This window comes from Macrosteles quadrilineatus, unplaced genomic scaffold (genome assembly GCF_028750875.1).
Source record: "Macrosteles quadrilineatus isolate MER2022 unplaced genomic scaffold, UCM_ALF_1.0 Scaffold_1__1_contigs__length_201487025, whole genome shotgun sequence".
Lineage (NCBI taxonomy): Eukaryota > Metazoa > Arthropoda > Insecta > Hemiptera > Cicadellidae > Macrosteles > Macrosteles quadrilineatus.
Window position 1 is genome coordinate 73,511,982 of NW_026542594.1, and position 15,750 is coordinate 73,527,731.

At 34.5% G+C, this 15,750-nt stretch overlaps 1 protein-coding gene across 1 annotated transcript in view; it reads right to left on the reverse strand.

Moving 5' to 3' along the window:
• Positions 1-9,644, reverse strand: part of LOC128983588 (ras association domain-containing protein 2) — a 144,666-nt gene extending 135,022 nt beyond the window's left edge. The window contains exon 1 of the mRNA XM_054402923.1: positions 9,275-9,644. Within this exon, the coding sequence (XP_054258898.1) occupies positions 9,275-9,314 (40 nt within the window). The 5' untranslated portion in view covers positions 9,315-9,644. The remainder of the gene's footprint in view (positions 1-9,274) is intronic.
• Between the last annotated feature and the right edge of the window lie 6,106 nt (positions 9,645-15,750).

Sequence of the window (15,750 nt, forward strand, 5' to 3'; positions counted from 1 at the left end):
GTTGTTTGAACGACTTTCTGACTATGGAGTAGTTGTAAATCCGTCTAAATGTGTAATTGGTGTACCAGAAGTTCAATTTCTTGGTTATTTAGTCTCATCTGCTGGGACACGTCCACCTCAGGAAAGAGTCACTACTCTACAAGACTACCAGTTACCTCAGACAATGCGTGGTCTTCGCAGATTCTTGGGAATTATGAACTTTTATCGTAGGTTTCTGCCTAAGGCCGCTGAATTTCAAGCACCTCTGCACTCCCTACTTAGTGACGCTAATTCAAAAGGTTCCCTCCCTGTGCCCTGGACTCCAGAGACAGAAGAAGCTTTCCAAGCATGCAAGGCTAGCTTATCATCAGCAACACTATTGTTTCATCCTAAACCTGATGCTCCTCTTGGTCTCTTTACAGACGCCTCTGGAGTAAGTGTAGGTGCTTGCCTCCAACAGTTTGTCGATGACTCTTGGCAACCTCTAGGTTTTTTCTCCAAGAAACTATCATCCAAACAGTGCATCTGGCTTGCATACTACAGAGAACTCCTCGCTATTTATGAAGCTGTGCAGCATTTCCGCCATCTCTTGGAAACAACTTCTTTCACTATATTCACAGATCATAAACCACTTATTTATGCCTTTCAACAGCGCCATGACAAGTTGCCTCCAGCTCAGTTACGCCAACTTTCATTTATCTCTGAGTTTTCGACAGACATAAAGCACATCAGTGGCTCACAAAATATAGTTTCTGATGCTTTGTCACGTGTTGAAGCCATTTCAACTGTTTTAGATCATGAATCCTTAGCCAAGTCGCAAGAGTCAGACGAAGAACTTCAAAATCTCATTTCAGAAACTACTACATCTCTTAGATTGGAGAAAGTTCCAATTCCTGGAACCCATTTGAGCCTTATCTGTGACACCTCAACAGGAACTCCTCGACCCTTTGTGCCATCAGAACTGCGACGTAGAGTTTTCGACCAGTTCCACAAGCTGAGTCATCCTGGAATACGTGCCACAACAAAACTTATCTGCGATCGTTTTGTCTGGCCTTCCATTCGTAAGGATTGCCACAAATGGACTCAATCTTGCCTCTCATGCCAAAGATCTAAGATAACTAGACATGTTTCTACCCCTCTTGGTGATTTTCATACGCCTACAGAACGTTTTTCTCACATCCACATTGACCTAATTGGCCCACTTCCCTTATCAAAATCTTCTAGGTACTGTCTAACTATCATAGATAGATTTACTCGTTGGCCTGAAATTTGTCCTATTGATCAAATAACTGCCGAATCTGTTACTCGAGCGTTTGTCTCTACTTGGATAGCTCGATTTGGATGCCCACAAAAGTTGACATGTGATCGTGGATCCCAGTTCACATCGACTTTGTTTAAAGATCTAGCGTGACAGTTGGGCATAAAGCTCCAGTTCACTACCAGCTGGCATCCACAAGCCAACGGTATGATTGAAAGACTCCACCGCCAGTTGAAAGCTGCTATAATGGCTCACAGCAAATCAGACGAAAAGACAATTACCATCATTGTAAGAGGCCAAGAAACTAAGGTATCTTTGGACAGGGTCAAGCCAGCCTATATTGTTGCAGATGAAAATCCTATTCCTGAGCCCACGAAATGTTTGGTGCCGACTGGACAAGCAGAGGAAACCTCAAAACTACCACCATCTTGTCAAACTCCATCTACAAAGTCTTATACAACTCGTTCTGGAAGACAAATCCGACCACGGGTTACTTTTCAGAATGATGTATAGATTCCTTTTCTCCGTGGGGGGCTGGTGTAGCGTCAGCTGATGACGTTGTCATAGCAACCAATTATGATTTGATTTAGTCTGGTTTTTGTTTTTCTCAGGATTGTACACAAAATTTAACTCTATTATTAAACTACTTTTCTTTTACTTATTTGGTCGTATTTCATTTGATATACACAAACAACCACGACCAACAACCACGACCAAAAGAGTACCGTACAAGAGTTGTAATTTTCAGTCATTGCATAACAATTATTTGCGAACACAAACATTTATCTTATTTAATTCCAAAAGTGCCGTTACACAATGTATTTTAATAGAGATTTCTCACTTTTAGCAGAAATTCCCCGGAGTTGAATTTTGAACGTCTAAATCCGGTAATCTCCGGGGAAATCCTAGTAGTACCGGTACCTATTACCCTTATTAACTTATAAAGAATCAGTCCAAACCTAGTCTTGTTAGGCCTATCTAAGTTAGCGTTGACCTTTAATAGATAGCCTAACTTTAATCATCATAGATAGCCCAATGACAAATATAGTACCTACTGTATGAAAACTGTAGTAGGTCTGGATGAAAAGATATTGCTTGGAATCGAACCAGAAACCTTCAGATTTGTATGCGAGCACTAAGTAAGGCCTATCGGGTACAGTTTCTTAACTGGGCTACCCTAATATTGATTTAAACCTTCATTCAATTTGTAGGCTACATGAGATTATCAGCAAGTTTGGTTAGTTAGATTGGGTTGAAACGGTTGTACCTATTTTATAGTTGATCCTAGTTAAAAATATTGATTAATCGATATTAGAGTCGTATAGGGGTACCGGTACAGTTTCTTAACTGGGCTATGCTAATATCGATTGAAACTATCAAATTGAAAATATCGTTAAGTAATCAATATTTTTACTAAGTTATATCGGCAATTATTAGAGTGAGGAGAGCAAACAGCTGTTTATATTTGACTTAAAGCGGAATGGAATCAATTTGTTTTGAAAATAAATAATCAGCTCTTATTAAAGTTAGGCATGTGGGGAAGGAAGGTCGGGTTTTATGTGGATTTTTCAATTCGTAAAAATCAAGAGTGAGGAATTTAATATACCCTAAAAGGTATTCAATAATAAGTTCTTTACTGCAGTGTAAGTTATTAGGGCTAAAGTAAATAACTTAATGTTACCAAGCATGTAATCTCTCGCTGGGGTTTCCTAAGCAATTATACATGTAAGTTTAATATAGGGTAATTTATTAGTTTCTGATACATGAAATTATGCACTGTGGCACGTTTTCACTTTAAGGCACTGTGGGATTATGCACTATACTATGGCACGTTAGTTAACAGACAGACGTTAAGGGTTGAAATGAGGACTATTATGTTGTTGAAGTGGCATTGGCATATAGCTTCTATTACTTGTATTTTACATTCCATTTTACAATTCCATTTTATTCTTAATTAATGTTGGTGTGTAGTTCATGTATCGTAGTTGACTTAGCCTACTGTATTTTCTAAATGGCATCAAAGTCCATTTGCTTAATCGAATTAATGCATAGAACTTATTGTAATTCTGATTTTGCTCTCATGTCGTCGTGTGTGATTTTGTTTGTTTAGCATTGAATGTTAACAGCTAACAGCTGTTTCCACACCCACAAACCTTCCTTCCCTTACAGTATTAGTCGCTGCTGGAACTTGGACTCGTCGAAACCACAAGTATCTGAATAAGTAAACTCAACAAAACTGAAGCTTGATATTAGTTATTTAATCGTACGGCCACTTAGGAATCTCTACAACAAAAGCTGAGTACACTTCCATATCTGTTGTCACAAACAACCGAATGAGTAATATTGATTATTTAATTGTTTAACCCTAGCAGTGGCCAATGTTAGAAGTGGGGAATGGCCAACTCATTTGGGCGATTTTGCAGACCTTTTTTTGAAAATTCGTAAAAATTCAACCGTGTAAGTAAACCTATCCAACCTCATATTCATTTTGTTCGGAAAGAACAGGAGAATCTAGAAATAGTAATATAATAATGATTTAGACCTAGTGTATTTTTTTGGTAAAGTAAAAAAAAAATTAAAAAATTGGATTTTTTTTTTAATTTCAAAAGCGGCCACGGTATTTTTTTTTTTACAGATTTTTTATTGGAAATTCATTATAAACATTTTGTAGACAATCTAATTCCCTACATAGAAAAATATAACATGTTAGGAAAATATTTTTTTAAGTTTTTGGGGCGAAATATAATAACAAACGGAGAACCGAAAAAATTGAAAACCGTACAGTGTTAGTTTGTGTTGTAAAAAGTTATATAATATATGTGTATACTAATAATGATATATACATTTTTGTAAAGCTAATGAAGTAAGGAATCAAAAAAAGTCATAAAGTTTATGGTAAAAATATTTTTTATTTATAAATAAAATAACTTTTTTGTATTTTAGTGATTTTGTGAGAAAAAAAATCATAGTATTTAGTATAAAACTTTTTTACCAAATGTTTTTACTTCAAACCAACATAAACACCTTGTAGTGTAGGCCTATTCAATTAGGTACCTACATAAAAATGTATAACATGTTGGGTAAAAAGTTTTGTTTTTACGTGCTAGGGGCATAATAATATAAATAAACGGAAAACCTCAAATACAACCAAAAGAAAAATACAACCTTTTATAAACACAATTTGACACTATTCAGTAAATATTCATGTATAATAAAATACATGAAGATTACTGTTATATACACATACACATTTCTCAAAAAATCGAAATAATAACGAATTTAGTAATCAATTGCGGATAAAACGAGAGCGAAAACTCACTAAGAACAACAACACGTAATGGCGACGCAATGGCGAATACAAGGCACTTTGTGTATGAGATCTTGACAGTAGTGACACACTTTCGTCGTGTTAATGAGAGAAACCGAAAATAACCCTGAGCACAGGGCTGCCACTATCACAAGCTACATTTCTTTCTCTTCAAAATGACATATTATATGACTAGTAAAAATAACTTAAACACTGTATGTAATTTGTATTTTCCATACAGTCACCTGACAACGGTTGGCCATTTGTTATAAATTTCAAAAACAGTTGTTTTTATAAAATCGTACCGGTTGTCCAATCAATATTTCGTTCTAAATATCACTACCACAATGAAGATAAAATCAATGGCTATCCAGTGGTACCACCCGCAACATTTCAAGACGAAAATTACCCGAGCAGGGTGATGCCAAACAAGACGTGTTTTGACAGTTCCCAAGGGTCGGCTGCTAAAGTCGTGCCGCGCAAAAAATTCATTTGATTTCTAATCGTCGTGACATTGTTATATACCTGCTACAGGGTTTGTTTATGTAATAAAACGAAAGTTCAGAATGTGTTCTTTCGAATGGTATATATATTATTCTCATCTGAGTTGATTATAAGTGTTTTTTTTTTACCGTTAAAATAATTTCGGCCCATACCGTCACCAGACAGCGGCTGGCCATTCTAAGCATCAACGTCAAACCGTCACCAGACGACGGTTGGCCACTGCTAGGGTTAATTTGATATATCGTTTGGTTTGGATAGATATTGAATAACTTAATCAATAGGCGGGTACAGTTTCTTAACTGGGCTATGCTAATATCGATTGAAACTATCGATTCGATTTGTAAACCTTCATGCGATTTTTTCACCATCAGCAAGTTTGGTTGGTTAGGTTAGGTTATGATAGTTTAATTTGATAATAAATATATTTAAAAATATTGATTATTAACCCTAGAGCTGGCACTAGTGTAAGGCTGTACTGGCATAGGGATAGGTATTATTGATTATGTAATATCATTTTCAAACCATCACAAAAATTAGAAATAGCAACATAATTATGGATTATTATAGGCTATATCATTTTGTTCAGAATAAGACAAAGAACAATAGGCTAATATAGGTGGTTTACATGGTTACCACAAACAAAATTTTTTTTAGTTTTTCCAAATTGTAGGCATTATTAATTTTTTTTTATAAAATGTTTTTATATTCCGTCGTGTAGCTAAGTGCAGGTAAGACTTATCATCATAAGGTAGGTAAATTGTAAAGTTGTGGTAAATTTTGTGCTGATTCCAATAATATACAGGGTGAGTTTCTACTAAGTGCGTTAATTTTTACCAGTTATTCTACTCACTAAAAGGAACAAAAAATGACAAACAAAAATTTTCCATCCCCATCCGTTATGCTGTAATGGCCGATTATGTGAATTTTTAAAATTACCTGTAGTAGCTTCACTAAAACGAGCATAGAAATTAAGCCAATACACGTACAACATAATAACTTATACCAATGAAAAGAGCGTTAAATTTCCTACAAAACCGCAACACCTTTAACATACAACCATATTTTCACCGTTGTGTGTCTCACATAACATAAAAAAAGAAGTTTCAAAATTAATTCTTTACAACTTCAAAGTGGTTTTATAACTATACATACTAATGTGATGTTTTGTCAAATTACGTAAAAAACTTTCCCATTTCATGTCCTTTAAAATGATATAACCCATAAGGTTTTTGCTGTAGGCTATTAAAAGTTCGAAAAATTAGGGCAAAACCGCGTCAAGGTCAGAGTTTTCGGAATCAAAACATTGAACCAAATGTAATACTGTATCTGTTAATTTCTTTGCTATCTTATAATCAGCTGACATCTGATCAGCTGGGTGTTAAACGTTGTTTACAAAACCAGCTGATTTCAATTGTTGGCTTGTAAACATTTAAATTATTAACTATTTCATTATTTTATAAATCTATGACAAAAATTCAAAATAAATTTGATAAAAATCTAGGTTAATACATTTGTACAAATAAACAAAATGAATCCTGTAGAGTCTGGTTTCTGGATTTTTAACCAAAGTAAGTTTTCAAAATGTCCACCATTTTTGCTCTAATACATGTGGTCATAAAATGGTCTTTTCCGAAAGTTTCTCACTGTTGCCTTTAATTTTAGCTCCTCTTGAAGAAGGTTGGAAGCTTAAGTCCGATTTCTTAGCTCATCCGCTGTTTGAACTAGTGTTCGATAATTTTCCTGTTTGAGGTAACCTCAAGCGTAGTAGTCCAGTGGAGTCTGGTGACTGTGGTGGCCAAGCAATTGATCCACCTCTTCCAATCCACATTGGGAAAGTATTTCCAATGTAAATTCGCACACCATTATTGAAGTGGGGAGGTGCACCATATGCTTGCTAAACTATTCGCTTACGTACATCCAGCGGGACGTCTTCAATGAGCCTTGGTAGAGTATCAGTAAGAACGTTGAGATACTGACAGCAGTTTAATGAATGTGGAAGATCAATGAAAGGGCCAACTAACTGGTTTTAGAGTTATCTATTCAACTTAAATCTTGTTTGGTTTCGACACTGGTGTATCACATGTGGGTTTTCTGTAGCATAGTGATGCCCATTATGGATGTTGTAAATACAATCCCGAGTAAACTTGGACTCGTCTGTCCACAAAATCGACTTGAGGAAGTCACGATGATCAAGTCAACTAACAGAGCGACATAACTGAAGTCTCTGTAGACAATCTCTTGGTTCAAAAATCTGTACTCGTGTAATGGTAGGGATGCAATTTTTCCTTTCTCAATACCTAAGTCACGAGAAACTGTCCTTGTTCTTGTCCGTGGATCGTCCTCAAACCACCCCAACACATCTGACACAGCTTCCTAAACACATACACAATACACATCTTGTATCATGTTCCCAACAGAATGATGTTTAGTGCCCATGGATACTTGTATGGACACTGATGAATATTCGTTCATTTGAAAGTCGCCTATTAGGAAACTGACTACTGTATTCACGTCAGATTAAAGCCGCATTTGAGAACAGAACCCGGAAAATAAAGTCATATCAAGACACTTTTTTGGTGAACACCGACATAGCTCTAAACAATTATAATATTTTCCAAGTACGTTCATGAAATAGTTAATAATTTTAATGTTTACAAGCCAACAATTTAAATAAGCTGGTTTTGTAAACAAAGTTTAACACCCAGCTGATCAGATGTCAGCTGATTATAAGATAGCAAAGAAATTAACAGATACTGTATTACATTTGGTTCAATGTTTTGATTCCGAAAACTCTGACCTTGACGCGGTTTTGACCTAATTGTTCTAACTTTTAATACAGCAATAACCTTATGGGCTAGGTACATCATTTTAAAGGGCATGAGATGGGAAAGTTTTTTACATAATTTGACAAAACATCACATTAGTATGTATAGTTATAAAACTACTTTGAAGTTGTACTTAAAGAAATAATTTTGAAACTTATTTTTTTATGTTATGTGAGACATACAACGGTGAAAATATGGTTGTATGTTAAAGGTGTTGCAATGGTTTTGTAGGAAATTTAATGCTCTTTTCATTGGTATAAGTTATTAATGCTGTATTGGCTTAGTTTCTATGCTCGTTTTAGTGAAGCTACTACAGGTAATTTTAAAAATTCACATAATCGGCCATTACAGCATAACGGGTGGGGATGGAAAATTTTTTTTGTCATTTTTTGTTCCTTTTAGTAAGTAGAATAAAACTGGTAAAAATTAACGCACTTAGTAGAAACTCACCCTGTATAGTTTATATAAGTTAGCTTATTTTGTGTATTTTGTTATTGTTACCCATTATTATGTTGATCGTACCCCTGCGCTGGTACCAAATAATCATCCAACCCAGGTCATGTACAAAACTGTACACCTTATATTTAATATCTAATTTCAGGGTACTCTGGTTTGTATTATTTAACTTAACTTATTTATTAAAACAGTAGCCCTAAAAAGTGAACAAAACTAAAATAAAAAAAAATAATAAAAATAAAAAAAAATATTAGGCCTATATATAGGCCTACCGTAACACCTGCATTGGCGCCGTATATCCGGCGTTGCCATTTCCGTTCGCGCCGTATATCCGGCGTTTGCCGGCGCTAGGGTTACGGTAATCAATATTTTCAATTCGATAGTTTCAATCGATATTAGCATGCCCAGTTAAGGAACTGTACCCCAATAGGCTATATCGATCAATATTTTCATTCGGTTGTTTGTGCCAACAGATATGGACGTATCCCAAAAACTGATTGTATTTTTGGATTCAGCGTGAAAAAAACTGTAAGTACTTAGACATCTAAAAATTACATCATATCCCAGTGTAGACATAGGCCTATTTAATTATTATCGTTATTTCAATTAAAATTAAACTGTCATAACCTAACCTAGCCTATGTCATAACCAAACTTGCTGATAGTGAAAAAATTGAATCAATGTTTACTAATCGAATTGATGGTTTCAATCGGTATTAGCATAGGCCTAGCCCAGTTTAAGAAACTAGGCCTATAAGTTACCCCACTAAGGCCTTGTTAAGTTACCCAACATGTCAAATATTAGTCTATGTAGGGCCTTGGGTGATAATTGTCATCAACTGTAGCAGTTATTGTGGTGAACTATAGTCTATTAGCCTAAAGGCCATCAAATCAGGTCATAACTTAACCATAGCCTAATTCCAAGAGACTGACATTCTATACTTACCAAAGTATACAGGTTTTCCACACTTATGACACTTCCACATTGTTTTAATACCGTTATTATTTTTTTCATAAGGTAATGTTGGGTAGGATGTAATCAAGACATTTCCTATAGGCCTAGGCCTACCCTACCCTAGGCTAGACAACAAGTAATTTGAAGTTAAGTTAGTTATGAAAAATATAGGAAGGCAGCATAGATTTGATTTAACAGCTTTCCTTTTAATATCTTAACCACTCATTAAAAAATTATTTCTGCAGAATAAAAGAATGTAAAAGAAGAAAAAAATTACGAAAGCACCAATACCAAAAACTAAGCAATAATAATTATTACGCTGTATTGTCTCTCCTTTCCTATTATCTCTATGGTTGTTTTGTTGTTGTTGTAAGTTAAGTTGTATAAATGAGAAATAAAATGTCATGTTTCTTGTTCTGCTTCAGCTTCACCTGATGTAACAAGCTTAATTTAGTCCCATGAAGCTGCACAGCTTTAAATATGAACCTTATTGGGCAGAAGAGGATGATCAAGTTTTAAGAAAAAACTAGTGAACCTGTGCAGCTCAATGCCCCGCAAAATAACATATGAATTTAAAAAACAAATTCATCGTGTTATATATATTGACTTGACGTCGAAAATTAAATACAGTAATAATAAAGGGGGACAGCTCACTTACTCTACAGATCATAGACTATACGAGCTTTTTAAATAATATTGAAGGTTCACTTGCACTACAGGCTCGTATACTATACGAGCCTATCGAAAATAAAAAGTAAATGAAGAGGGTTCACTTACTCTACAAATCATTGTGCCTATGAGCCTCGTGTATTATATTTAAAAATACAGTAGGAAGGTTCGCTTACTCTACAGATCATAGTGACTATGAGCCAAGCTTACGAATTATTTGATAATTCAGGAATCGGCTCGTATAGTATACGAGCCAAAATAATGAATAATATAAATTATAGGAATAGGTTCGTATACTATACGAGCCTGCAGAAAAATATTAGATGGCTCACTTACACTACAGATCATTGGCACAATGATCCGTAGAGTAAGTGAACCCTCTTCAAAATATTAGATGGCTCACTTACTCTACGGCTCATTTAGCTACTCGTTGCGCGGTTTGCGTTCGTGAAACTCTAGGCGCTATGCCCGGCTTCGACTGCTGCGACTGCCTACATAAGTGTATTGCATCACCTCAATTATTTATTAAAACGAAATAAATATGTATGCACAAGTAAATTTATTACATTTTTGGACTGAATACTTTAAAAATGGAGGGAGCATGACTTTTATGTTTAATTAAATTAAACGTTATAGAATAAAACATATTTTGACTAATATCAGGTTATATAATACACACTAGTATGATCCAGATACAGAGCTACAGACAAAACCTGTGGTCCGATTTAGATTAAATTTTGTATCTGGATTTATCCACGAGTCACTATTTTTTTAAGCACGGGTTGAGAAATAATGGCAAAAATTTATAGAAACAGTTCACCAGTTTAGAATATTTCTCAGTTACTGTGAGTTGCAAAAAAAGTGTATACAGAAGCATTTGTGTACACAGAAAATATATAGGACTAGATGTATACAGAAGATATATTAAAATACAATACGCACACAACTATCAACGTTTACATATGTAAAATTAATGAATTTGTTGTATTGAGTATTTTTAACATTATGACGAAGCCTTAACAAAACATACTTTTTTAAGGAGTTCTAGGGTGTTAAACTATATTGTATTTATCTTTTGTGGAAGATTCTATCCACGATTTATGATTGCTAACAATTTAATACAAAGATTTAAGTCTCTGTACGTGAAGACTAAAAACACGAAACAAACTTTAAAGTGATAGAAAAGATTTGATCAGGAGCTGGCGTTTGATACCTTTCGGGAATAAATATAGCCTCTACTTCAAAGGTATACATGGTGAGGTAGCCTCTGGAAGACCATCTTCAGGTTAACAAAAACGTCAATAGGTCGGGGACAGCTCACTTACTCTACAGATCATAGACTATACGAGCTTTGTAAATAATATTGAAGGTTCACTTGCACTACAGGCTCGTATACTATACGAGCCTATCGAAAATAAAAAATAAATGAAGAGGGTTCACTTACTCTACAAATCATTGTGTCTATGAGCCTCGTGTATTATATTTAAAAATACAGTAGGAAGGTTCGCTTACTCTACAGATCATAGTGACTATGAGCCAAGCTTACGAATTATTTGATAATTCAGGAATCGGCTCGTATAGTATACGAGCCAAAATAATGAATAATATAAATTATAGGAATAGGCTCGTATACTATACGAGCCTGCAGAAAAATATTAGATGGCTCACTTACTCTACAGTTCATTGGCACTATGATCCGTAGAGTAAGTGAACCCTCTTCAAAATATTAGATGGCTCACTTACTCTACGGCTCATTTAGCTACTCGTTGCGCGGTTTGCGTTCGTGAAACTTTAGGCGCTATGCCCGGATTCGACTGCTGCGACTGCCTACATAAGTGCATTGCATCACCTCAATTATTTATTAAAACTAAATAAATATGTATGCACAAGTAAATTGATTACATTTTTGGACTGAATACTTTAAAAATGGAGGGAGCATGACTTTTATGTTTAATTAAATTAAATGTTATAGAATAAAACATATTTTGACTAATATCAGGTTATATAATACACACTTGTATGATCCAGATACAGAGCTACAGACAAAACCTGTGGTCCGATTTAGATTAAATTTTGTATCTGGATTTATCCACGAGTCACTAATTTTTTAAGCACGGGTTGAGAAATAATGGCAAAAATTTATAAAAACAGTTCACCAGTTTAGAATATTTCTCAGTTACTGTGAGTTGCAAAAAAAGTGTATACAGAAGCATTTGTGTACACAGAAAATATAGAGGACTAGATGTATACAGAAGATATATTAAAATACAATACGCACACAACTATCAACGTTTACATATGTAAAATTAATGAATTTGTTGTATTGAGTATTTTTAACATTATGACGAAGCCTTAACAAAACATACTTTTTTAAGGAGTTCTAGGGTGTTAAACTATATTGTATTTATCTTTTGTGGAAGATTCTGTCCACGATTTATGATTGCTAACAATTTAATACAAAGATTTAAGTCTCTGTACGTGAAGACTAAAAACACGAAACAAACTTTAAAGCGATAGAAAAGATTTGATCAGGAGCTGGCGTGTGATACCTTTTGGGAATAAATATAGCCTCTACTTCAAAGGTATACATGGTGAGGTAGCCTCTGGAAGACCATCTTCAGGTTAACAAAAACGTCAATAGGTCATCTAACCAATTTGGTTAGATGACCTATTGACGTTTTCTGAAGATGGACTTATTTTCAAGTCCGAAACTATAGTGTGTAATACTGAAGAAGGATCACTTGACGAAGCCAGGTAACTTAAACCATTTAGCTTAAAGTTATACAAGTTGGTTTCACACCAACATTTCATGCACATATTAAATCTATATAATTAATACGCGAACACGAAGTTTGTCGGTTGAATCCTCCACCATTTCTTAACCGATTTTATCCACTGACGTCTCATTGGAAAGAGCGTGTTGCGTAGATTTGCAAACTGGCCTACAATTTTTGAAAAAGTCCCTTGGCCTCTGCCACAGTGGCTTTTTAAGTTCCCATGTTATCCTTACGAAGAACAATATTGTTTACATCAGCTGTTTAATTTAATTGTGTTCTTTGTTTTTCAATTCAACGAAACGCATTGGTTACATTAACTGATTTTGTGGAAATTAAATATCTATCTATATATGTAATTCTGTAAGACCTAATTTTTACCAGAAAATTGTGTACGTCTGGTAAGTCGCAGAAAAGTGGGAGGGGTCTTAAATTAAAGGTATTGACCCCAGGGACTCGGGAAAAATAGCAGAATTCCCATAAAGCTACCAGAAAACGAGATATAACGTAAAATATCCACCATAAGAAATGCATGGGGACTGAAAAACGTCTGCATTCTATCAGCTGTTACTTATTTATTTGCAATTTTACATTTATTCCGAAAGACAATGTTGGTAAATAATGTTTCAAAAAGGATTGTGTTTAATTTTTTTGTTTTCCGTTTTTATAATGAGTGAAGTAACTAGACAGGGTAGGGGAAGACCTGCAAGACGTGGAAGAGTGTCCAGGAATTCAACAGACTTAATAAATGCAAAAGAGAACGTCATGTAGGGCCTAATTGTGAAAGAAATCCAGAAGCTGTTTTACAACCTGTCTTTAGAAAAACGCTGGAAAATTAGTTGATTGTTGTTTCTCACAATATAGGTCCTCTTAAAGCACTTGCATGCATTGTGGCGCATTTCATTTTGCAGAGGAGGCCACAAATGGACATTTCAACGCATGTTGCCACAATGGACATGCCACAACCACAAGCAAATGACGAACTAAAAGAACTGTTTTTACAGGATTCGAACTTCATAAAAAACATAAGACAATACAACAGTGCAATGGCTTTTGCGTCGCTTTCCGCTACACAAAAAGAGATTCCGGGAAATGGGCCTTACTGTCTTAAAATTCAGGGACAAATTCATAGATATATATTTTACTTACTACCGCGAAATGGGGAATTGCCTTCATAATAATTAATAATAATTTTAACCTTTACGTTTGGTTCTCAAAATGGAAACTATAACAGAATTCCTAAGATCATCAATTTTAAACTAGAAAAGATGTGCAATGTTTAACTGTATGATTTCAGCTCTGATTCGTGGTTCTCCGGGCTCAGGCCAAACCGTGTGCACGTTTCCATTTGTTAATATGTTGTGTTATTGATTTAATCATTATTTTACAAACACTGTTAATTTTAAGTAACATAACATTGATAATTTTAAAAACATATTTCGATTATTTGTCTTTTTATATATAGTTTTTTATTGTAGTCTAAATTAGGGGCTATGGCCCCTACAGGCCACTAGTCTATCTATCTATACTAGTGTACATGTTGCTCTAAATCGAGCAATTGCAAAGAAGTACAGGAGTTATTTATAAACAAATTATTTGTTTAACAACTAATAACAGTCATAATTTCCAATGATTTTAAAAGAGTCAACTAAAAGATTATTAACCAATGGAAATACTCACAATTCACAGTCCTATTCCAGTTTAAAGGGTGAATTTTGAACAATCAAACTTCCAATGGACGGGAAAAGGTAAGCTTACAATTTAAGTCAACTTAAAAAGGCTGGAAGCTTTTATAAAGTACCGTACCTAAGTTATTTAGCCAATTTGTAGACAATAAGGTGTAGGCTACTTTAAACTCTACAGGACAGAGTTAGGCAAAAACTGGCAGAACTCTGAAATGGTGTTATTTATCATAGGCTTACACATATGCCAAATCCTTAAAATAAAAATTTAATAACTAATAAATAGGTAACTTAGATCATTAAACACAACCCACCATCCAAAACTATACACATTTGTAATACAACATAGCCTAGATAATTTACACATTGACTGTTTACAATTAACATATGTTCTTCTTTTAACTATAAAGGTTTGCTTCGCAACGGGAAAAATCTGTTTCATAATCATTGAAATAGATTTATAATAAATAATCTTTCATAAAGTTTAAGATTAAATAAACCTACCACATAGTTGTTTTATTTTTTTTATCGGCTGTCTGAAATTGTAAAATAGGCATCTGACAGTTCTGGTTGTTTACATTTAAATGTCAAAGCAAATGTAAACATTGTGAATTTTATCATGCTTCCATGGAGACCAATTATGAATATTTAATTTCTGACAACAGCTGGAGTTTCAAAACAATTTTTGTTTCCCATGTTAATCTTATGGAGAAATACGAAACTTTAAAGGTCCCCAGGGCCTCACTCTCTAATTATTTCCCTAAAAAGAAAGTTTCCTGCACAACTTCACGTTACGCTCTTTCCAATGACACCAAAAACATGTCAATCGGTTCAGTAGTTTCGGAGGAGTAATTGTCACAAAAATCCTGCTTGCGTATTAAATAAGTATCTATCTATTATACTTATTTAATATTTAAGTTGTGCTTATTTAAGTACTTATTTAAGTTGTGCAGGAAACTTTCTTTTTAGGTAAATAATTAGAGAGTGTCTACTAGAATATCTACTATATTAATTACGTAAGCCGATTCTTTGCGTCAAAATTGTGGGCGACTGGGAAGTCGTAGAACGACGGGAGAGGGCTCAAATTAAAGGTCTCGATCCTGTGACGGCGGGAAAAATAGTGAAATTCCCTAAATTTGAACACAAAATTGGATATAACGTAAAATGTTCTCCATAAGAAATGCATTAGAAGCCATTTACTGCTGATTTTTGTTTACTTCAATACAGCTGATCGTGATTAATCATCAAACCAGTAAGCAATATTACATTTGGATTACTCATTTGCCAGTCAATTCTGCAATGTACGCGTATACTATATAAAACCAGGGATAACTTTAGGCCT